This window comes from Sminthopsis crassicaudata, chromosome 4 (genome assembly GCF_048593235.1).
Source record: "Sminthopsis crassicaudata isolate SCR6 chromosome 4, ASM4859323v1, whole genome shotgun sequence".
Taxonomy (NCBI): Eukaryota; Metazoa; Chordata; class Mammalia; order Dasyuromorphia; family Dasyuridae; genus Sminthopsis; species Sminthopsis crassicaudata.
This window is the reverse complement of record NC_133620.1, coordinates 343,371,568-343,395,813: the sequence shown is the minus strand read 5'-3', so window position 1 is coordinate 343,395,813 and position 24,246 is coordinate 343,371,568. Positions and strand designations below refer to the sequence as shown.

Here is a 24,246-nt window from a genome sequence, read left to right as displayed (position 1 = left end):
TGACTTTGAGAAGGAAGGAGCGGACACACACAGATGCCCCAAGATGTCCAGGGGTTCCTTGTCACAGCAGGGTTTCAGAGAGAATCTGAATTCATCTTCCTGACTGGGAGTTTCCACTCGTTTCCAAGACTGGATAAATCCTGGAGTTGGGGGCAGAATCTCCCCTCTTCCACTTGGTGTTTTAAGTGTCTCAGAATCAGTTCAAATTTATCATCCATTGACAGCGAGAAGTCAGGGCCTCCAGGCAGCCATTCTGTTGGTCCCCTGCTTTCAGTCACTAGGGGGTCCCCAGACAGATTTGGGCCACAATTGGCTGACTCCCAGCTCTAAGAAACTGGACAGCACACGCCAGGACTGCGCTCCCTCTGTGGGTTCTCCTCAGGCAGGTGGCTGCAGAGGTGGGAAATCTGTGCTGGGAAGCGTGCTCTGTGCCCCTTTCTTACCCGCCCTGGCAGCGGTCTCCTTCATCTGCTTCCTTAGTCCTGGATACTCATGGCTGGGCTCCGTTTGGTTGGGAGGACCAGGCATTAAGGCCACTAAGTGTGTTGGTCCCATGTCAGCTTGCTCTCCTCCGGGCTGGGTTTGGACGGTTTCCAGGGACTTCCCTGCGGCTGGGTGGAGCACCTGGCATGGTATGCTTGCCTTGAGTTCTAGACTCTGTCATACAAGTGGGGAAGGGCATAACATAAAGACACTGAAAACACCCCTTGCATCTATTCAGGGAATAGTCTAGAAAGACTCCACCCAAAGGTTAAAGGAGGTTTCAGGTCAGTTGCCAAGAGAAGCAACAAGGTCTCACGTACAAAGGAGAGGAGACATATTTGTTTAGGAAAATAATCACTGTTCCAAACTTTTATTTTTTTAAGGGCAAGACTTAAGAGTCCAACTCTGAAGAGCTGTGCACATATTTCAGTTGAGGTTTGTAGACATTGATGCTGGTGATGCAAGGAGGGCAGTAATGAGACTGAGGTACTTGTTTCAAGTTTGGATGAAATATGTCCTGGGCAGCAAAGGGCTCTACCAGAAGTTTCTCCTGGCATTTGGGGGATCTCAGGGCTGCACTCAGGGAGACGGACTTGACAAATTTGGGCCCCCAGAATGTGTTACTGCCCCCTTGTTTTTGTGGAGCAGCATCTTAAGGACCTTAAGATGTCCTTCACATGCCTGGGTCACAGATTTAGAGCTAGAAGGGACCTCAGGCCATTTATTAGTCTAGCTTCATTTTACAGACGAGACTGAAGGTCAGAGAGCCTGAGGGACGTTCACGGCATTGTACACATAAAAGCCAGAGACAGGTTTTGAAACAAGGTCGTCATCTGACTTTCTGCTGGAACGTGTTGAGGCTCACTCATGATTCACTGTCAGGCTTCAGGGCTCTCAGACCCCTCCACCCCTATCCCCATGATAGCACAGAACACAGTCATGCCAGAGCCTTTGGAGGAGGCTCAGTATCCTGTGATGGACCCATCTATAGAATACAAGACCCAAGGGAGAAGGCCAGGGTGAGGAAACTCCCATGGCAGAGTAGCTGTGGGGCCACTGGGGGCCATGACTACCCCTCCTCCTAAATGTAAACAGTTCACAGTTGGCTTAATGCTACATGGTAAGGATACAATGATCAGAATGGGAGGGGGCAGGAGCCAGAAGGTCAATTCTTAGGCCTTGTTCTTCCCCTTAAAAAAGCTAAAATCTTTTCAGCCCCCTTCCTGGGCATCTGGGGAATCAGGATGAAGTGGGAAATCTTGTAATCCATTCTGCTTAGAGCTTTACAATCATCTGAAGTGTAAAAATAAAAGGTGGAGGACATAAGGAAACCAATTTGCCCTCAAAGGGAGCAGTAATGCCCCAAAGTGCTTTGAGAAAAAAGTCTGCATGAGGATCAAAGTGCTGTTCTCAGTGCTTGGAAGAAATAGCCTCAGCTGGCTGGCCCAAAAAAGGTGCCTTAGCACCCTGACCTGCTCCACTAGATAGATCCTTGCTGAGAGGGACATCGCATGTCAATGGAATCCAGGAGTCAAAGCTCTGGCAGCTTACAGCCAATAAGAGATGGCATTTTGGGGGACACCACTTTGCAAAGTGCTTTCATGGCATCTCACTACATTGCCACTACATCCTTAGAAAGGAGGGTTACTGCAATCATTTTTACATATGAGTAAACTGGAGAGACTTGTGAGCTTAAGGTCACAGAGTCATTAGTAGAGCTGAGAATTTGGTTTTCTCTCCATCCTCAGTCAATCCCAATTTAGCTGTACATGAAGGGAACTCTGAAACTGCCTGATGCTAACTCCACTACCTGGGACAGTAATGGACTTCTCAAACACACTCTCACCAGAAGCTGTATTCAACCTGGTTTCCATGATGGAAGGCAAGTGGGAAAAGAAATTCACTAAAGAGGCCATTTACCAACTGCCAATGGAACAGAAAACATGCTTAGATATTGTGGGATTCAGATAGGCTCGGTTCTACTGAGACTCACGTCACACAAATACTTTCTCAAATAGATATACAGCCTTCCCCTCCAAAACAGAATTCTAATAAGGGGAGATTTATGACTTTGGGATTTCTTTGTAACTGAAAGTGTCTCATTTTAAAATAGGAGGAAAAGAGCCAGAGATTAGGTATCACTGCAAGCCCAAACGGCAGCATGAAGGGGGAGTAGGTGGAATGTGGCCTGGCCAGAAGGCAGCAAGAATGGAACACCTCAGCCTTCTCACTTAAGGGAGTACCCCATCTTCTGCACTAGTTCCTGTAACTGGAAAAGGGGAGCACCTTTTGGAAAGCCATCCTGTTCACACCTAACTTCTGGGAGGAAAGCAGGGCAAAGTGGCTGTCCCACATTTCCCTTCAACTCCAGCCAAGGCTGCTCTCTCCCTGTTGCTCCAAGGTGATTCACTACTGCAGAGCACACCACACCATCTCTCCTCTGCCAAGAGAGGAAACTCCTTTCTATTCCTAGGAAAGATGATTTTAAACGTCTTCCTCCTCCACACACAGCATGGCCCATACCAATTCCTTGAGTCAGGACATACGCTGCTTCTCCATCACACGGGTGGGATTACTGGGTGGACCGCCAGAAATTTCCAAGTCCCAGCTTTCATCCCTATTAGGAGATGCTAAGTCCCTTGGGGAAAGCCAAGTCCATCTCTTCAGATGGAATCAAAAGCTGGCACAGCCTCCCAAGGGTGATTTCTAGGATCCCAAGCGCTGCGGCTAGGAGGAAGGAAGTTAAGGCCTATTCTCCAGCTGACCATGCTTGACCCTCCAGGTCCAACCGAAGCTGCAGTCAGGAGCCAAGGTGCACTGCAGGTCAATGCCCGAATCGGGTACCTCCATGTCATAGTGTACAGGCTGCCCATCCTTGGTCACTAGGCTGAACGCAGAAGCAGGGATCTGGAAATCACAGGGGAGGACAGAGTGGGCTCAGAAGAGATATTCAGAGTCAAAGCAAGTTAGGCTACCTTGTGCCCCCACGAAGAACAAAAGCTCTTGGGAAGCCAGGTTTGTCCTGTTACACTCAGGAAATGTTTGGTCCATTCTCCTATACTTTCCCATCTTTGGCCGGAGACAGACAGCAAAGGTATGCCCCATTAATGTCTGTTACTTTGGGGGTTCCCACTTTTTTATTTATGACCCGTGTTCTGAGGTGGTCTCTGCCATTTTACCTGGCTACTGATTCCCGTAGCAATGTCTCCCACCTTGGTTCGGTGGAACTCTCGAATATGCAGGTGCTCACCATTTAGGGACTGGATTTGAACTTTCACACCTGAAAGACATATAACCATGAGTAGGGAGAGAAGCCCCAAAAGGGTCCTTAAAGCTGGGGGAGAATAGGGAGGAATAAAGTTCAAACCACCTGTCACGATTACTTTGTAATCACCTATGGGTTCCCACTCCTGAGGGAAAAAGGAAATTTACCTTTTACCATGGAAGAAAATCAAAGAGGCTATGCCTAAAACTACAGGACTGCTTTTCTGCTGATACGTGGCTCTCAAACATAATTGGCTTTCAGGGTTTTATGGACACAAAAATACACATTCCAATTTAGATGCACATTAGCATGGATGTAAAACAAAACAAACCAATGGCTACTACATAGGTAGTGGGGAATAAAAAATTAAAAATACAACTCATTGCATTGGAGCCTGACTTGACCACTGATCCTATATACAATACAATATACAATCCTATATGATGATATCATCAGTATGGCAATGGTAACTGGGAAGGGATGGGTAAATTTTTAATGTGCTGATGGGAGTTTCTAAGTCTATTTGCAAAGCCACAAAACTGGGCTTGTGGGCCAACTTTCAAAAGAGGGCCTTTCTCTTGCCTTTCCTCTCTCCCACTGTGGTTTGGCATCAGTACCCTAAAGATTCCAGCACCAAAGCACAACCGCAGGGTGTCCTGGATTATGGCAGACACAGAATTACTGAGCTCTGGGTTGACACTTCCCAAGGGATCTGTTTTCTCCTTTCCTACTCAGCTAATAGAATGAATTTATCATTTTCTCTTTTTGGCTCTCTTCTAGGGTGGAAGACATTGACTACTTTAAGTTGGGATCCTTCCAATACCCTAAAAATTTCAGTCCACTATTCAGAAAATATTGAGAAAAATATTTTTCCCAATGCTCTGTGCTGGAAAAAGCAATAGATGGAGGAGGGCTTTCATCCACTTGCTGAATAGGTGAATCAAGTTCTGAAAATTACTGCTGCTATGAGCTAACAGGAGAGGGAAAAATGAACTACTCAATGTTCTTGGGCAGACAGAATGTTATTCTCCAGAGGTAGGGACAAGGGATCCTGAGCTTAGGAGGGTGATTGATCCTACCATTGAAATAGCTGGGTATGTCTGTGTGCCGGCTTCGCCCCAATAAATTGTTCCAGCTGAAACTCTGCCCATCTGCCTGACTGTTCCATGAGTGGATTCCAGAGCTGAAGTTCTCTCGTAAGCTTTGAGAAACCTTGGACAGGTTCTGAAATCAAAAGGAGACAAAATCAGCTTGCTTATTCCCTATCTTACGATTACAATCCAGGGCTGAGACTAATTTCCTGTCTCTCACATTTTGGGGAAAGATGTCATCTTTCTAAAATTGGCAGAGAAACAGTTAAAATTCCATATGGGTTCACTGGTCTAGGCTGACAACTATTCAACCTGCAAGCATTTGTTCAAGGGCTCATGCAGGGCCTGACATAAAGGAAAAGGTAAATTGTATGAATGAGGGCCAATAAATCAATTCTGTAATTTTTTGGGGTTATTTGGACCCACTTCTGTATCAGTTGAAACTGGACTATCTTTTCCCTTAAAACAATTTCCCTGTGAGATGTTAGCTTCTATTTACTAAAAAAAAAAAGTGGACAAACTCAGAGTAAGGGAATCTGTTTTTCCCTCTATTCACACATAGGACATTCACCCGTTTCTACAAGTATCAATTAACCTAGTTCCCCAATATGAACCTGTCTTGAGATCTAGACTGTGTGCATAAGCAACACAGAAAACAAGGAATGGGAAAGCCATCAAGCCAGTAACTGAATTATTAAAACACTGATTTGTGCCAAGAAAGGGCTCCTATCTCCAGAGCAGTCCTTGGAAAATGAGTTTTTTACCTTCTCACCAGCATCAGATAGGGAGAGGCTGTCAATGCTGAGACAAGAGAGCATTTGCTCCTGCTCCTCTAGGGAATATGGCTGAGATAGACTGTTCAGAAATAATTCTGCAAGAAAAAGGCAGGACCAGGTATAAATCACCAGAATGGGCTGACTCCCCCCACCCTTGGAAGAACTCATGCAGAAAGAAGAGGATCAAAAAGCAGAAAATCTCACTGGAGAGTGTGAAGGGGAGAACCCACTTAGAAAACACTAAGCTCAAGGAGGAAGAACCAGCCACCCTAGAACCAGGCCCTCTCAGTGACCAGGCCTGGATTGTCTAGAGAAGGTCATTACCTATCTCAAGTTGCTGAAGTTCCTCATCTGAAGAGGTTGATTTTCGCTCCCCTGAAGCAAAGCTCTTGGCAGGGATGTGGCCCAAGGAAGAAAGAGGCAGAAGTTCCCAGGTCCCAGACTCCTCTTGGCTCAGCCTCAGAGGTAACAATTTATTTCGCTCTGGTGGCTCTGGTGGTAAAGGTGGCTGAAGTTTGGCAGTCAAACCCACTGCTTCAGTGGCCAGCCCAGGCTCTGGAGCCTCTGGGATGGGCTCACTTGGCATAGATAAGGATTCCAGTGTTTCTAGACTATTGTCTTTGTTGGAAGGCAACTGTCTTGGTTCCTTATATTGTCCTCTCCAAGGACTTTTCAAACCTCCCACTAAAAAACACAAAGGATACATACAGAGGTGAAACATTACATTTCTACTTTTCTATGGGTCCCCAGGTGCCTGGAAAATGGGGTATCTTTAAGAAAGTTTCATATTGGCGGAGCTATGGAACAGGCTGACAAGAAGACAAAGAAAAGCTCATAGGGAAGGGAATCGAGGTAGTTTCCAGAGCTGGGGGATCCTTCAGACTCAAACTTAATTGTGATTAATTTTTAAAATTCTACTTTTAATACTTCTAACTATATGATTAAGAACTGGCAGAACATACAGGGAGAAGGTCTCAGTTAATAGCAATCCAGAGATCTAATTTTAGACTCTTAGGAGTAAACTAATCTTCCCTTGCTCCCAAAGTGCCCTCTATTCCCAGTTAGTACTCCCCAGGAGAGTGCACCCATAGGATGCTGTATGTGTGGATTAGATCAACAATAAAATTTGGGAATTCTGTCGATTTGGTCAAATGGATCTCAGAGGCTTCCTAGCTTGGGGAGGTGATAGCCCAGTAAGAGAAGTATTAAGTTCCTTACCTTGCTGCAATGCCAGAAAGATCTTTCTCCTTAGCTCTGTGGCAGATGCCCTGTGAACAGGTTCTTTCTCTAATCCCTCCTGGATGGCCTGAGCAGTGAGAGGGGTGCAAGAAGGAGGAATCTCTCTCACAGGTGGTGGCTCATTAGCAATCTGTGAGATTTTGAAAGAAAAATGGGTGGGCTTTATCTTGAGGAATAAATCCTCTATATTCAATTTCCTCTTTCTACTATACTCTGTTTTGCAGTCAAAATGTTAAAAATTGGGCTCTAGCCAGAGATCTTGAAGGTACAAGCAATGACTTGACCTATGCAAGTTCTACCTAAAAGAATGATGTTAGATGGAAATACAAAAGAATCAGGCAGCAAGAAACTGGATGTCCTTTACTTTTGAACCCATCAGGGCACATGAGTGTGTGGTGGGGGAATCTCTGACCCATCCAGACAACAACTGGACATGCTATCATCACTCACCTTGAGGCAGAGAGGCCGACTATAATACTGGGTCCAAGGATGACATCCATTGAGCATGTGCAGCATCATGCAGCAGCTGCTCCAGATGTCTACTTTTGAGTCACAGCATTTTCCCATCACCACTTCTGGAGCCATGTGGGTTTCTGTGCCAGGGATGTAGTCCCCTGGAAAAACAAGGGTAAAATCATTTCTTAGAATTCTAGCAAGCAGGAGGCCGAGGAGAAAACCACCTACTGATCTCCCATGGTTTCCTCCAAAATCACTATGTAAAAGCACTCTGAAGATACAAATCTTCTAAATGAAATTCACATTTGATGAATCAAATTGGTGAAAATGCATACACTACAATCTATCCTAGGGTCTGGTGAAATTGTGTCTCTAATAGTCTCTGACCTCTGTACTAAATTTCTTCTTTAATGTGCTTTTTAAAAGTGTGGTTATTGTGGTCAGACAATGAAAATAAAATTTATACTTAGAATTCCCAACATGAGTTTCTGAATAAGAAAAGTTGAAATATGGGTAAGTTTGCTTTCTTCAGTCAAAATCAACACATTTTAAAATCCAAGATCTAGGTGAACGGAAAGATGTCTTCAAGTATGTCAGTCCAAAATTATAGTTTTGTTGACACTACTAGTTAGTTAACTAGTCACAAAAATAGGGTTAACCTTTGATCTATCAGTCTCATTACTGGGTCTGTATTCAAGAAAGATAATAAAAAAGGAGAAAAGATCCCACATGTGCAAAAATGTTTGGAGCAGCTCTTTTTGTAGTGGGGCAAGGAACTAGAAATTGAATGGATGCCCATATCAGTTCAGGGAATGGCTGAATAAGTTATGGTATATGAATGTGATAGAATATTATTATTTTATGAGAAATGATCAGCAGGATGATCTCAGAAAAGATTGGAAACACCTACATGAACTGATGCTGAATGAAGCGAGCAGAACCAGGAGAACATCATACTATAGTAACAACAGGATTATGTGATGATCGACTCTCATAGACTTGGCTCGATTGAAAGTGCCATCCACATCCAGAGAAAGAACTATGGAGATCAAATGTGGATTGAAATAATATTTTCACCTTTATGTTGTTGGTTTATTTTTTTCTTTCCTGTGTTTTTTCCTTTTTGGTCTGATTTTTCTTGTACAACATGACAAATATGGAAATATATTTAAAAGAATTGCACATATTTAACCTATATCAGATTACTTGCTGTCTTGGGGAGGGGAGAGTTAAGGGAGAGAGGGAGAAAAATTTAGAACACAAAGTTTTTAAAAAATGTATGTTAAAAACTATGTTTTGGAGTCAAAATATCTTTACATATATTTGGAAAAAATAAATTACTATTTAAAACCAAAACAAAAGTGGGGTTAATCCAAGAGCCTTACCTGTAAGAAAGGACTTTCCCAAGCCATCAGGCTGCAAGCTGGTAGAATGGCCAAAGTCACAGAGGAGTGCCCGGCTGCCATCACCAGACAATAGAACATTGTCAGCTGTTGGGAGCCCAGAGAAAGAGGACAAAGATCAGAGAGGGGAGTGATGCTGATTTCCAAACCACCCCCAGTCTAGCCTGGTGTGGTCCCCAATGAATCCACACTCTGGCTGATTCACAGTAGTTTTGGATATTTCTAACTAATTTTATTACTCACAAAAGAGAGATTACAGCTCACACTGAAATTTGACTCAAACTTTGTAAACTTCCCTCCCAAAGCTCTGTTAATGTTGTCATTCATTTTATTCTAGGCTACTTTCAATCACTCCAGTGTAGGAGGTGCTAGTCAGTTTGGCACAGATGTACCATTAGGGCAAAGCTGGCCTGCAGGGAAGGAAGGGGAAAAGGGTGCCCAAAATACTCTTCTGATGGCATTATCTCCAAAATTCTAATTTGTAAAGTGCATTTTTAGCATTCCCAAATCTAGTTCTGGGATTGTAGATGTTAGGATGACTTTTCAGTTCTCTAACAATACCACTTGCTACAATGGTCAAGTCAAGAGCACTAAAAATGTTTTTCCTTTGACTAGAGAATAGGTTCTTAACCTTCATGGGGTAACTATTCTAGAGCCTTCCCTCTGTTATTAAGTCTTGTTCATCCTGTATACAGCTTGCTTTGTGTATTTTTATTTGCATGTTACCTACCCCTATTAGATTGTAAGCTCCTTAAAGGGAGATTCTTATCTTTTGCCTCTTTTTGTATCCCTAACACTTAGCATAGTGCCTGGCACATAGCTGATAATGACACATAATAAATATTGATTATGATGAGTCCCTTTAGAAGTCAAGTGAAAGCTATGAATTTCGTCTCAGAATAACATTTTAAATGACTCAAATATATAAGATTACAAAGGAAACAAATTATACTGAAAATATTTTTAAAAAATATAACAAGTTCACAGACTCTAGTTAAGAACATCTTATTAGAGGATGATTGGGAAGGAAGAAAAAAATAGAAGATTATTCAGCAAAATGGAGTCAAGGAACTTCTGGACAAAGATTCTCTGAGCTAAGCTAGCTCTAGGTCAGAATGTGTCATCCTGTGATTTTCACCTTTTACATCTCCATGTAGAATCCTTCGTGTATGGAGATATTCCAGCCCTTCCAAGGCTTGGCCCAAGTAAAAAAGGGCTCGGTCTTCTGGAAGGCAGCCCTTCTGTTTTATCAGCTGACCCAGTGAGCCACCTAAGAGGAAAAAAATTAGTTCTAGTCTTCAGACTGTGAAGTGTAAGAATAATACTTTTCTCTAAGACCCTCCCTCTAATGAAATGTGGTCTTAGCTGCTCTTCAAGAAGGGAACTAAGTGGAGTAGCAACAATCAGAAGCTAATTAAAGCAATTCCCACCAGAGGAAGGGAGATACAAACATAAAGAACTGAAGAGGATGAGAGAAGTTCTCATCTTCCGAGAAGCAAAGAAAGAGGTACATAGGAGGAGGAAGGGCCTCAAGTCATTTTTTCTTACCTTCCATAAGCTCCATAAAGATGTTGATCCAGGGACCTTCCTTCACAGCACCATACAAGGGGACGAAGTTGGGTGATGTCAGTCCAGCACATGCCGTTAACTCCTCTGCACGAAAAACTCCGACATGTACCTGGAAGGAATCAAGGGGGAGACAAAAGTTAGTTGGAACCTTCAAATTATCAGAGTGAACAACATGAAATGATTTATTTGGCAACTTTTCAACCAGAAATTTTTGTCTCCTTCTGGTACAATGCTATTGTTTATGATGATAACCCTGAGGGCACTGCAAGAGCACAGAGTATTTTGTAAGTTATTTATGACTCAATTACAGATCAGGGTTTTATTGTCAGGCACATTTTATTACTGAAGTTTCCCCCAAATGGCAATCCATATTTGTAGTAAACATAGCTTAATGTTAACTACAATATCTCAACACTATATACTGATCATGCTGGCTAACAATAATTTGTAACATTTATTCAATAACCAGATTCTTAGCATTTTGCTAGTAGTAGATCTAATTGAGAAAAACTAAAATACAGTCCCTCTTCATTCATGGGATAGGGGAAAAGAGAGGAGAGATAGCAACAGTGGTCATGATACTCTAACTTGACAGCAGCTTCTATAAAAGCAGCTTACTAGCATTTGGGTCTCTTCTTATAAAATCTGTGTTTCCATTCAGACTACTGGTCAGAGTTCCTCAGTCACTTGTGCTTTGGCCTTTTATTAAAAGGAACCTTTCAGACCCAAGCTCTGAAATACTCCACACACTTTTTTCCTGTCCAATCAGACAGAACTCCTTCTCTGATGTCTGAACAGCAGAGGGCACCAGTATAGCAGCATCTCCTCTCTTTTCCCCCTCCCTCCAACTCCAAGGGATCTACAATATGGCTCACATGATTTTACTCAGTGATTTAGTAGAGCAGAACAGCTAATCTGCAAAGCAGAAGCTCTGATTGCACAAGAAACTCTGGATGTACTGCCTCTGTATGGAAAATGTAGCTTTTCTAGTTATAAACAGTGTAGTGGGTAGCTTAGTAAAAAGTTTTAAGAACTTGCTCAAAATTTTTTTTTTCTTAAACTTATCAGTCTTCCCAACTCTAAAATCCTTAACCAAAGGGCAAAAGAATGAGAATTTCTTCATGACTGAAAAATGCAAACTTGAAGGTGTTTTTAATATTTCAAAAGATCTGTAGATATAACTTAACTCTTCAATGTTTCAGACTTTACTGGAAATGTGCGTGTTTATGAGGGTATGAGGCTGTGCTGGGCATCAGAGCAAATCAGAGGCATTCTCTGCTCTTAAGGAGCTAACATTAAGCCTATGTCATGATGAAATGAGTTAGCTAAGACTCCATCATGACAAATTAGTGTGGTGCTGTTCAGTTGTGTCTGACTCTCTGTGATACCAATTGGGGTTTTCTCGACAGAGATACTAGAGTGGTTTATCATTTCCTTCTTTAACTCATTCTACAGATGAGGAAATTGAGGCAAGCCGGGATAAGAGATTTACTGAGGGTCAAGAAATCAGTAAACTTTGAACTCAGGTCTTTCTGACCTTAGGCTTGGTACTCTACCTACTGTAGTACTTAGCGGCCCTTTACAAGTTATTCTGACCACTGAGAGAAAAGTTTTCAGTCATGGTAAGCACTTGCCACATGTGGTGAGTTGTGTGATTCTAATGCTGTAGAAGGAGAACCAACAAGGGCTGGCCTCATCATGTGGCATCTGCACTTCTGAGTTCTTCCCCCAGAACAAGGAAGCCTCACTTTCCTGCTGTTTCTGATCCTTGTTCTCCAGATTTGTGCTCGGTCCTCTTCCTCGTTACTGAGCCCAGCATACTAGCTCCAAGAGGTGACTAGAGAACTGCTTTGCCAGCTACATCTGGGCATCAGAACTGAATTAAGCACTGATGAGGTCTGGTGGAAAGCACTGAGATGAACCAGGCCATGCTGTCTTGGGCAGATGATTTGGTGCTGGGAAGTGTAATTGTGCTTTGGTCTCATATATCTGTATTGTCTTTGGGGAGTAGGGGAGGGTGAGAGATTCTCTATTTCTCTATTGCATCATTCTTGTGGCTGAGGATTTGGAATCTTGAGAGCAATTAAGAAGTCCAGAGCTAACAAAACTTAGCAATAAGGTGTTCATTTGCAAAACACTTTACAAACTGGGAAGTTCCCACCCCCCTGCTGTATGGAATGGCTGTTTTTATGACCCAGTGTCAAACTCAGGCAGAGAAAGTCAGGCATTTGACCCTGGCCTCTAAGTGGAAGATGATGCCCAATGATGCTGGCGAAGACTTTGTATTTCTTTCTGGGAAGGAGGGTAGAGGCCCTTGGTCATTAAATGTATGCAGTGTTTTTGCAGGTTTGGTTAACAATGGTCAATTTTCCATAATAGGAAAGGGTTAGATTGAAGTCCAGCCTAGAGGAGGGGAGCCAGGTATTGTAGAAGGATTGTTGTCATTTTTCCAATGGGATGGCCCACTCCCAAATATGTTGGCTGCAAATGGAAGCTGGGGGAAGGGGAGGCGGGAGAGGAAAGGCACTGAAAATCAGTTCTGCTTGTTAGATGATCACCGAGGCCCTTTCCAGCTTTAAGAATCTTTGAGTGTGATATGATACCTCCTCCCTGTCTCACCAACCTCCAGGGCAGAGCCTGGCCCAAGAGAACATGCCACACCCTTATCCAGTCTAGATTTTAGATCTGTATGGTTGTTGTCATAGCAATCACATGTTACAAACCACAGGATGCTTTCTGTTTTTCACTTGGTTCAAACATAATAATCAGAACCAGTTATTAGCTCCCCTTTTGTTCAATGTTTATCAATTTATGTCTTTGAATTTGAGATGCATTAATTTTTAAAACTGATTTTGCCCTATATCAGAGGTGACATTAGCCTATTCTTTCACTTCCAAATCTTTCAGTTGCTGTCATCAAGAAGAGAGATCAAGAGACGGAGCTGGGTAGTGCCCAATTCATATGAGCTATATTTTAGAAGGCAGAACAGGGGGCAGCTGAATTAGGCTGTGTACAGGTCAAGGTGAGGTCAATAGCAGCAGGCTTAAGATGTTTAGGCCCCTGCCATTGACTTTGATCTTAAATATTTTCCTGTCCAGGTTCATTATGTTACAGAGACAAGGCCCTGGATGGGGACCAGGGGGTGAGGAAATCTGGGTCCTGGTTAACTACAGTAAGGTAAAAAAAAATCATTTATTCTCTACCATAATGTTGCTATCCACTAGGGTGGTCAGCACTTTGGAAACTTCAGCATAGGAAAATGCATTGTGCCACAAGTGGTCAGAGACTCAGTCCTGGAGTGAGAGACCCCCAAGTGGAAAGTCCTGCCTCAAGCTGCATTGGCCAGTCATTTAGCCTCTGAGGTCACCCAGGCAGACCAATAAGCCTATAAGCTAAAGAACAGCTCCCTACCTGCACTTATACTTTTTATTTTTAAAATTATATATTTTTTCTGTACTGATATTAAGACATATTTATTAAGTGACTACTATTTGCTGGGTATTGCATTAAGTTCTGGGGATATAAATACATAGAATAAGCTCACATTGAGTGTGGGTGGGTGGGGAAGAGACAGTAAGCATATAAAAATATATACATTAGGGGCAGCTAGGTGGCACCAGCCTTGAAGTCAGGAGGACCTGAGTTCTAGTCTGGCCTCAGACACTTAACACTTCTTAGCTGTGTGACCCTGGCAAATCACTTAACCCCAATTTCAAAAATAAATAAATAAATAAAAATATATGTATATATAAACAGTTAGTAAATACACTCAAAAAGTAGTTAAATATAGGTCTATTTAGGGGAGACTGGTGAAGTCTTCATGCAGAAGATGGTGCCTTAGTGGCATCTTAAAGGGAGAGAGACTATTAGGAGGTAGCAGTTAAGGAGAGAGTGAATTACAGGGCAGAGGCCTGGAGACCAGAAATAGAGAGTCATCAGTGAGGCACAGTCTCCCTGAATCACAGTGTGAGAGGCTTAGTAATGTCCAATGAGGCTAGAAAGACTTGAACTTGCCAGGAGATCCCTACACAGATGAAATCATAAGTCTGTGTTCCTACTACTCCTCTCTGTCCCCACTCCCAACCTGGAAAACCCCTGTATGCTGGGGTAGAAATAATTAAGAAGCTTCTGTGTTCCAGGACCGGCTTTGACACACTCTGTTCACTTTCTCTCTTCTAGTCTTTGATTCCCAAGGAATCCTGAAGGCTCTTTCAAAGGCTATCTAGTCCAAGCCCTTCATTTGAAAGATAAAGGCCTAAGGCCTAAGGAGGTTATTAGGTCTTCCAACTCTATAGGAGAGATCTTTCCACTCAGCCACAATGCTCCACTCATCTTTGAAATGAGAAGATTAGACTACAGAGATTTTGCTAAAGTAAAATTCTGGAATTCTTTCTTTCTCTTCTAAATTTATCTCATTTTGACTTGACCTCTCTCTCCTGCTTGGGGGAGGTGGTATTTTCTAGATTCTCTAGATAGGCATATTCAGTTCCATTCCATGTCTCGACTACAGCCTTGGTGGTGGTTTCATGTCCTGGCCCCCACGCAGGGAAGCCTCCAACATGAACATGCATTTTTGCACCCGACATGTATGCAGCACACTTCTAACAAGAACAGAGTTCCTATTTCTGGGTCATGGGAGGATGGAAGCTTCCCTCTCCACCTCACCAAAGCAGACAGCACCAGCAGCAGGGCTCTGGTACATGCCAGACCCAAAGCTGCTCCACAATTGTCCTTGAAAGAAAGCAAGGAAGGAACAGAACTGGACATATGCCCAGCTTACCGCATGACTGGCTGCCCTGCTTCTCCTCAAGAGGCCCCTGCATACCTTTTTGACAGCACACTGAAACCCTGTCTGCTTGTCTTCCATTCTGTACACCTCCCCAAAGGAACCTCTGCCCAGGCAGTCTTGGCTCTTGGTCCAGTGAACTTCTTCTTGGTACTCGTAATCCACTGGTTTGAGTTTCTAAGGAGAGACAGAAAAGTGTTCCTAAGCTATCATTTTTGGTGGTGCTCCCTCATCCCTGATGTCTCTAACCTAGACTCAACAAGTTGAGTACCAAGTTGTTTCCATCTCAAAGTGATTACCCTTTTTTGGAGTCCTGGAGCCTTTGAGCTTAGCAAAAGTCACCCAATTGGTTGTTGTGAAGAAAAAGGGTAGCAAAAAAAGCTCCAAATTAATACTAGATTTTCTATTGCTCAAACTATCTGAGGTTGGTAACTAACTAGCCTGGTCACCAGAGTGGTGGTCATTCTAATAGGCTCCAACAATGGATTTTTTCTGAATGAAGTACTAGATTATTATTTTTGACTTTGTTGTGACAGGTCAATTTCATTTAGGAAAATGTTTTTTCAACAATAGGGACCTAGAAAATGATCTTTTAGATTCTCTATCCCTCCCAGCCCTAGCCCAATATTGCTTGAAAGAGATTCTTATTCTAGTTCTAAGTAGCTGGCCCACCTGCCCTGAGGAGTGAGTGCTCTTGGTGGGTTACCTCAATGAGCAGAACACCTTCATTCTCTTCTGTCTCAGGGACTGGGCCCTGGCGACCTGCCCCTCCTCCCTGCCAGGTCTTAGCGAGGCTGGTTAGGTTCCTGGGCTCACCCACACTCACACTTCCCTTCAGGGCATGCACCAGATATTCCTCCACGGAAAGCTTTTCGGAGATGCCATGCTTTGGGCAGGGAGTCTCCAGGCCTAGGCCAGACAGCTGGAATTTGCTATCTACACGGCCCAAGTTACTCAGCAAGAAGGTCCCCAAGGGACTGGGCTTCTGGATGACAAGTGGGGAGAAGGGGAAAGGACGGGGCAGTCTCTTGTGGAGAAGGGAAGAGTGTAGTAGGTCTGGTTGGGGAATGAAGTCCTTGGGATGATGAAGTTTCCACACGTGGTTCAAGCACTGCACTGGGCTGATCAGTTTATGGAGTTCAGCTCGAGGGTAGGTTTTCAGTGTTGAATGCAGGCCCGTTCCTACTTTCTCAAAAACCAATGGGCTATGGACCATCTCCTTCAGAGGACTGGCAAACTGAGGGACACTGCTGAAATATGGGCCTGAGGATTCATCCTCCTAGTAGGGAAAACATGAGCATTAGGCAGAGCCTCTGATGAGCACTGTCACTCAACCCCTCTCCACCCCCCAACCCCTCTCAGGGGCCAGCTGAGGCCATACACAAGCGGCCTAACGCAGAGCTTGCTCACCTGTACAGGGATCATGCAGCTTTCTTGTTCAGGGGTTTTGGGGAGAGGCTTGGCCAAGGGTTCACCTCTCTGGCCTGGCACCTTGGAGCTTTTCTTCTTTCGTTTCTTCCCAGCCTTGTTTCGCCGTTTTGCCTTCCAACAGGCAGGAGTAATTTTTCCTTCTGTTGAGTGGGCAACATTGTTGGGGATTTGGTCCAGACTATCAGATCGGCTGTCAAAGGAAGAGATAATTCTGCTTCAATAGGCACATGCAAGTGCCTCCTGGGAGCCCCCTCCTTGCCTGCCACCCCTTGTACCCCACTCTGCAAAAAGGTTCATTGAAGGGATGGTTAAGAACAAACAGGAAAGAGACACGCACTAGGAAGGGATGGATCCGGACACAATAAAGGAGTTGTTCTGGTCACTTTTTGAAGGATGCTTTTAGAGGAGCATTTTGAGGCTGCTGAAGGTCTCTCCTCCCTATCCCCAACTCATTCTTAGAGGAATGTGAGATCTGTTGACAAGATTTGGGCAGCTCCACATGAATACCAGAGTATCTATTGCTCTCAAATCTGGTGATTAACTGGCCTGGCTGGCAGTGGCCTCTCCACTTCAGTACTCTGAGCATGCATTTTCTGTATCACTTACTTGACCCTTACCATACAGTGGCTCGCATTATTAGTGATCTTTTCCTGGGTGTATCTTATTGCCCAAGCTGCATTCCCGTGAGCTCTTTTAGGGCAGATCCATTTATCTTAGACTTCCTCATATGCCTTCCAGTGCTTAGCACAATGTGCCCTTCAAGTCCCAGCTAAAATGGCACCTTTTACAAGAAGCCCTGCCCCAAACCCTTTAATGCTAGGGCCTTATCAAATTTATTTGGATTTAGCTTGTTTATACATAGGTATTTGCATACTGTCTCTTGAATTACATTGTGAGCTCTTTGACAGTAGCAACTGTCTTTTTGCCTCACTTCCTATCCTTAAAAGTTTAATATCATATATGGCAAACGATGAACACTTAATAAATGGCTATTGACTTGAATATACAAATCAAAACATATTTTCTGCTTTGCTTTGGTGAATATAGTTTCTTTACTCCATTGGGCAGAGAGTAATGTGGGCTTTTCTTCCCCAAACTGAAGAGGACCCGACAGGCAGTTTATGCTGTATACAGTTGAATCTAGGTGTATGAACTAGCCAAAGATCTAAGAACTTATCTCAGGTTCTCCAAATGGCTGGAAAATGGACAGCATGTTACACTTTGCAACCTTGGGTTAAGTTTGCCATTTGGATTCATTCAATCATAATGGAGCATCAATTACAAGGGATTTGTCTACAACCCTACCCTTAGCCCTGAATTTGCTATAGTTGTTTTGTAACAAAAGTCAAACATGTTTCGCTTTAAATTATGGGATAGTTCTGAACAGCTCTCAGAAACTAATATAGTTTCTTCCTTTTGGTTGAAGCAGCATTGATGGCAAGCGGCTCTGGGCACCGAAGCTGCTCTAGCTGTGGGGAATGGTGCCTAGGCACTGAAGTCCTTCTGGCTTCTGGAATTCCAAGCCCAGAACCCTCTGGGGCTATTGCAGAAGAGGCAAGGCCACTGCCGAGCTCCCCAAGGAGAGGAGGTATGAGGAATAATCAACTTACACATTACAGTAAGCAAGAATTGTCTAAAATAGAGTAAACAATGTTGTACCTGAGATGATAATACCTTATAGAATTGCTGTGAAGCATTTAAGGCATTTTGTAAAGCTTCAAGTGTTATGTAAACATCAACTAATATCATTATTAAGACATTTGACATGTCTTAGTAGGATGGAGACTTGTTCAATTCACTAGAATAATTTCCCAATTCTCAACATTAATGACTCTTGATTTCCTGGATAATGATGTTTGAATAGAAACAAAGTAGAGGAAGGACATTTTTTAAAGTTAACTTAGTTGGAGGTTTTTAATGTTGTCTCTATTGGGAGTAAGGGAAAGAGGTTTTAGGAGGAAGGGCATGCCCTTAGGGTACTGTGAGGCAAAACACAGAGTACAAGATTGAGAGTTGGGGACTTGTCTTCAAATCCTAGACATTCACTAGCTTGATGACCCTGGACAAGTTACTCTGTCAAATGAAGGTAACTTCTCAGGTCCTTTTTAGCTTTAATGATTCTTGGATAGAAAATGCCATTCAAATACAGAGAGATAACTATGGAGACTCAATATAAATGGACACATGCTATGTTTACTTTTTTTTTTTCTTTTTCTTCTGTGCTTTTTTCCCCCTCTTATGGTTTTTCCCTTTTGTTCTGAATTTTCTCTCCCAATATAATTCATAATGAAATATATTAAAAAAGATGAATGTACATGTATAACCAAAAAAATGTTGTTTCTACATGTAACTAGGGAAAATAAAAATTTAAAGAAAAAAATCTACAATTCTATGAACTCTGATTTCCTATGGAAAGGTCGGATTTCTTATGGTCGGATTTCCTTATGTTTAAATGTCACCTTAACATTTCTCAGAGGAGAGAGGAGTTTAGTTTGGACACTGCACAAATAAGTATTTCCTAAACAAGGAAGGCAGTTCAGGCAGTACTTCTTAGGGGCCAGATATCAGGTGCTATTAGTGATGTTTCCCAAAATCCTCCCTGATGACAAAGGATTGAAGGAAGCAAGGTAAACTAATGCTTCAGGAGAAAGAAATCTCTAGTTTGCAAGATATCATGAGCTGTAGAAAGCATCTAAAAAAAACTTATTTTGTCAAGAGAAGAGTTGAGCCAGCAAACTTTGCCTCATTCCGGAAGCTATTCCCTAGAAAGTAGAGAGGGAGTTGCTCCAGTTTATTCAGTAGAGCAAAGGAGATATGTTCTTCTTTGAAGCTGTCTTCTTACCTGTACTGTTTTGAGCCAGCAATAAAAATTCTTTCTGAAAAGGTGGGACTGAACTCTTGGCTGTTCTCACCTGTTTGAAGGAAATGGGGGGTGTGAAGAGAAAGACAAGTGTTCAACAGTTAGATGAATTAATGTTAACAGAAAATAAGCACCTAGGTCAAGGTATGAAAAGTTTCACAGCGACCAGTTACAATAAGTAATTGTACCCTAGTGTCTGGAACACTATCTTCCCTTTCCTTTCACCACTTGACTTCTTTTACTGTCAGCTCCCATGATCCTCTCTTCTTACCACTCAAGACCCCCTCAACATCACCCCTCGTTTTGGGTTTTCATTCTCTTGACTGAATCTTACTGACTTTTCAATTTTAGGCCAAGGCTGGAAGAAATTTAAGAGATCACCTAGTCTAGTTCCCTACTTATTATTACAAATAAAGAAAATAAGGGGAGTAATTTGTCCCACCAGTAGATATGGGATTTTATGTAGGTTTTATCCCTCATCTCTTTAGATATGACTCTCTGGTTCCCCCCAAATTCCTGACATCTCTTGATACCAATCGAAAGTGTCTAAAAGCATTCTGCAAACCTTCAAATGTTATCTAAATGTCAGCTCTTATTACAAACTGGAGATGGAATGGACAGAAGGGCTGTTGACCTGCCAGGACAACTTGTCCTGGTCAAAATTTTTTTATTTCCCTAGAGGCAGCATTGCCAGCTGAGGCCTTGAGAGGCATCTTGTATCTAGCCCTGCTTCCCTCAGGAGCATCTCAGTCCCCTCTGGGAGCCTCCCTGAATTCACTCCTTTCTTAGGAAGGAAGCTTTTCCTAGCAGGAGAAGATGACAAGCCTTATAATACTACTTCTGTTTTATACCCAGTCGACCTACAGAGCTAGGTGCTGGATTCATGGGAGGTGTGAGGATGGACCTATCAAGTAGGTGAAGGGTCAAAGAATACAGTCAAAAAGGGAGTCTTCAAAGAAATCTGCCCTCTTCTACATCATAAATTCTCTCATAAAACATATGACACAGGCATGACTTCTTACTGTTGCTTTTGGAATCATCCATGTTTCTTGCCACACATGAAAATTCCTCCCTTTGTCTAATAGCACAAATGACAATATTTTTCTCTATCCTGACTACAACATTAAGAGAGGGTATATGTGTGATAACTATTTTCAAAATGTTAGGAAGCCCAAGAAAACTTGTAAACCTCCCACCAGAAGAAATAGGGATTGTATCTCAGGAGTGGTTCTCCAACCACACAAACCATTGATAGAATAAGGGAGAATGAGGCAGAAATTCACTCTTTAAAGTTAAAGCAAGATCAAACTCAGATCTGCAGATGATGAAAAAGAATTGCTCTCCCTCTCTCCCTAGACTAAGAGCACTGAAATGATTGGATTACCACTTACATTCTGCCTGGGCAATGATGGAGATGGAAGCCGATCCTCCTTCCATGCCTTCCTTGGCTGTGCCTTTGGTGATTACATCGTTCAGAATTTCCCACTGTCCACAGAAAACCCGGTTCTTCTCCACAGTTCAAGCTTGCAGACAGAGCTGGACTTCTTGGCTGGAATCTGGCTCTTTCCCTTGGCAAGCTCTTTCTGGTGCCCAATATCTGAGTCTGGTGCACTTTGGCACATAATCTCCATCACTGCCATCTCACAGCTTCACTGAGACTCTGAGGAAAACCAAATCACATGTTGAAAACTCTCTAATTCATTCACAATGTAATATTCTGAAATACTGTTAGCTATATTTTGGTCTTATGCTATAAGTTGAGAAGAAACAATGCTTTAGCAAAACTTTTTACTGTGCTCTCTACCCCAGAAAATATACGGTGGTAGTTAAATGTTTGTTGAATGAATTAATATCAAGGAAGGAAAATGGAATATTCTGAAAGTAGGGCAAGGTCAGAAAAGGAAAACATTAGGAAAAGAAAAATTGAATTTTTGTTTGTTTGTTTTAGTTTTTATTTACCAGATATATGCATGGGTAATTTTACAATCGACAATGGCCAAACCTTTAGTTCTAATTTTTCCCCTCCTTCTCCCTCCCCCCCCTTAACAGGTTTGAGTTTTTTTAAATCAAGGCCCAGCCTAAATATCATTCCTTCCAGGAATGTCCTTCTTGAACTAACCCCTTCTAGCCATGAACTAACATCATGGTACTTTATATATTTCATAGGATACTGTCACATTATTACTTTATTATTATTATTATCCTTCTACTGGCTGTTTCATGCTATTTTGTGTAGTACAGGGATGATGTATGTGTCATATCTTTTACTAGGCTTTGAGTTTCTTGGAGGATGTGACTACATATTATTCATCTTTGTATATTATATGGTTCCTGGAACATAAAAGGTACTCTGAAATATTGTTTGAACACACACACACACACACACACACACACACACACACACACACAATTCTAAAACCTATCCACAACTCTTCCCAACAAAAAAGAATTCAACTTTGTCCCTCTAATATTGGAAATACAAAGACTTAAATGAAACAGTCCCTATGCTCAAGGAGCTTGCTTATATTCTATCAGAAGAGTCAACACATAAGAGTAAATAAAACAAACCTGAGGCATTTTTGTAGGGGAGTTACTAGCAGTTGGGTAGGTGGGAGAGTTCTCTTATAAGTAATGTGTTTGAGCTGAGTTTTGAAGGAAATTTGGGGATTTTAATGGGTAAGAGTAAGGACTGATAGGGCCCCTATGTGCCAAGACATAGAGAGAGGGAGTGGAATGTTATATGCTACATCAAGAAGGCCAGTTTGGCTAGACCACGTACTGTGAAGGAGACTAAGATATAATGAGGTTGGAAAAGAAGAATGGGGTCTGGTTATGAACGGCTTAAAATGGGAAAAAAATGAGTTTTTTTATTTTTCATTTTAGATATAACAGGGAACTACTGAAGTTCCTTAGTCAGGATAGTGAGTCAGACCCAGTGTTTTAGAAATATCAGTCTGGCAACTGGTTGGAGAACAAATGGAGCGGGCAGAAGCTTAAGGTAGAGAAAACAATTGAGGTTATTGTCCCATCTTCCACCAAAAAATAGAAGAGACTGCCATAATAATCCAAGTGATAGGTAATGAGAATCTTATCTAGGATCTATTTGAAGCTAAGGAAGGGACTGGATGTGAAAGATGTTGGCCATATTGGGGTAAGAGAGGGTGAAGAGTTAAGGCTCAAAATCTAGATGGCTTTGACAGAGAGAGAGAAATTTGAAAGAGGGATGGGTTTTGGTGGCAAGACGAGTTGCTTTAGCCATAGAAACTAGGGATGGAGGGATTGGTCATTATCTGTTAAGAGCTGATAATGAAACACCATGGGAGCTGATGAGGTCATCAAGAGAGAGTAGGCAGAGAAAAGAACCCAGGGCAGAACCTTAGGAAGGGGGTGTACTACAATCATATTTAGAGGACAAGATATGGATAACAAATCAGCAATGATGACTGAGGAAGTTGTCAGGCAGATGCGAGAATCAAGAGGAGGCAGCGCCATGAATACCCAGTGAAGAGAGTTTCCAGAGAGGGTGGTCAATAGTATCAGATGATACATATGTTGTGGTCAACAAAGATAGGGATGGAGAAATGCCATCCAATTTAGCCATTAAGAGATCACTGGCAACTTTGAAGAGAGCAGTTTTAGTGGGGTGACAAGGTCAGAATTAAGGTTACGTTGAGAGTGAGGTATGAAGCAGAGGAGAGGAAACCATGTAGACGACCAGAGGCTGGCTCTTTCTCTGTTAATATGGTTGGGGTTTTTAGCTTCAAATATTTTCATCTTACAAAAAAGTTTTTGGTCATACATAGAGGAAGATGTCAGGTACAAAGATATAATTGGAAGTGATCCTTACTACTAGCATGCTTCCTACAATGATGTTTGCATGGAATTGCTTTTTAAAAACTTAAGAGTACTTCTAAACATTCAAATTTTAAAAACCAGCAATAGCTGAAGTTGTCCATTCCAAGTGCAGCCTCTCTAAACACTGATCAAAATATGAAAGGAAGAAATGAAAATTCTTTTTTTTTTCCTGGCCACCTTCTCTCCTATAACCAAAGGAGTTATTTATTTTAGAGGGCTTGAACTTATTGTAAATTTGTGTAAACAACCAAGTCACTTTTTTATTGTAGTAAGTTTATTCTTAATATACATTGCTTTTATGAATCATGTTGGAAGAGAAAAATCAGAGCAAAAGGGAAAACCATGAGAGAAATAAAAAAAAAAAAAACAGAAAAAAGAAGTGAACAGAGCATGTATTGATTTACATTCACTCTCCTTAGTTCTTTTTCTGGATGCAGATGACATTTTCTGTCCATAGTCTATTGGGATTGCTTTGGATCACTGAATCATTGAGAACAATCAAGTTGATCATCACATATTCTTTCTGTTATTATGCACAATAATATATTCCTGGTTCTGTTTGTTTCACTCAGCATCAGTTCATGTAAAACTTTCCAGGCCTTTTTATAATCAGTTTGTTCATCATTTTTTTTATAAAACAATAATATTCCATTACCTTCATGTACCACAACTTGTTCAGGCATTCCAATTGATGGGCATCCACTCATTTTCCAATTCTTTGCTGCTACAAAAAGAGCTTCTACAAACATTTTTGCAAATGGGGATCCTTTTCCCTCTTTTATGATTTCCTTGGGATACAGACCCAGTAATGGCACTGCTGGCTCAAAGGGTATTGAACAGTTTTATAGCTCTTTTATAGCCCTTTGAGCATAGTACCAGATTGCTCTCCAGAATGGTTTGATCTGTTCACAACTCCACCAACAATGAACTAGTGTCCCATTTTCCCCACATCCCCTCCAACATTTATCATTATCTTTTCCTGTCAACTTAGTCAATCTGAAAGGTGTAAGGTGCTACCTCAGAGTTATAACC

The 24,246-nt window shown here is 42.1% G+C and overlaps 1 protein-coding gene across 1 annotated transcript in view; it reads right to left on the bottom strand.

The window, feature by feature from the left end:
* Nucleotides 1-820: 820 nt before the first annotated feature.
* The window catches only part of MAP3K14 (mitogen-activated protein kinase kinase kinase 14), a 46,192-nt gene continuing 22,766 nt past the window's right edge, over nucleotides 821-24,246 (bottom strand). Inside the window, 16 exon segments of the mRNA XM_074261021.1 lie at nucleotides 821-3,390; nucleotides 3,663-3,763; nucleotides 4,828-4,972; nucleotides 5,604-5,710; nucleotides 5,940-6,299; nucleotides 6,834-6,984; nucleotides 7,305-7,468; nucleotides 8,696-8,800; nucleotides 9,852-9,983; nucleotides 10,262-10,391; nucleotides 15,108-15,245; nucleotides 15,775-16,347; nucleotides 16,479-16,689; nucleotides 19,342-19,411; nucleotides 20,751-20,876; nucleotides 20,879-21,019. Coding sequence (XP_074117122.1) covers nucleotides 3,226-3,390; nucleotides 3,663-3,763; nucleotides 4,828-4,972; nucleotides 5,604-5,710; nucleotides 5,940-6,299; nucleotides 6,834-6,984; nucleotides 7,305-7,468; nucleotides 8,696-8,800; nucleotides 9,852-9,983; nucleotides 10,262-10,391; nucleotides 15,108-15,245; nucleotides 15,775-16,347; nucleotides 16,479-16,689; nucleotides 19,342-19,411; nucleotides 20,751-20,876; nucleotides 20,879-20,999 — 2,799 coding nt within the window. The 5' untranslated portion in view covers nucleotides 21,000-21,019 and the 3' untranslated portion in view covers nucleotides 821-3,225.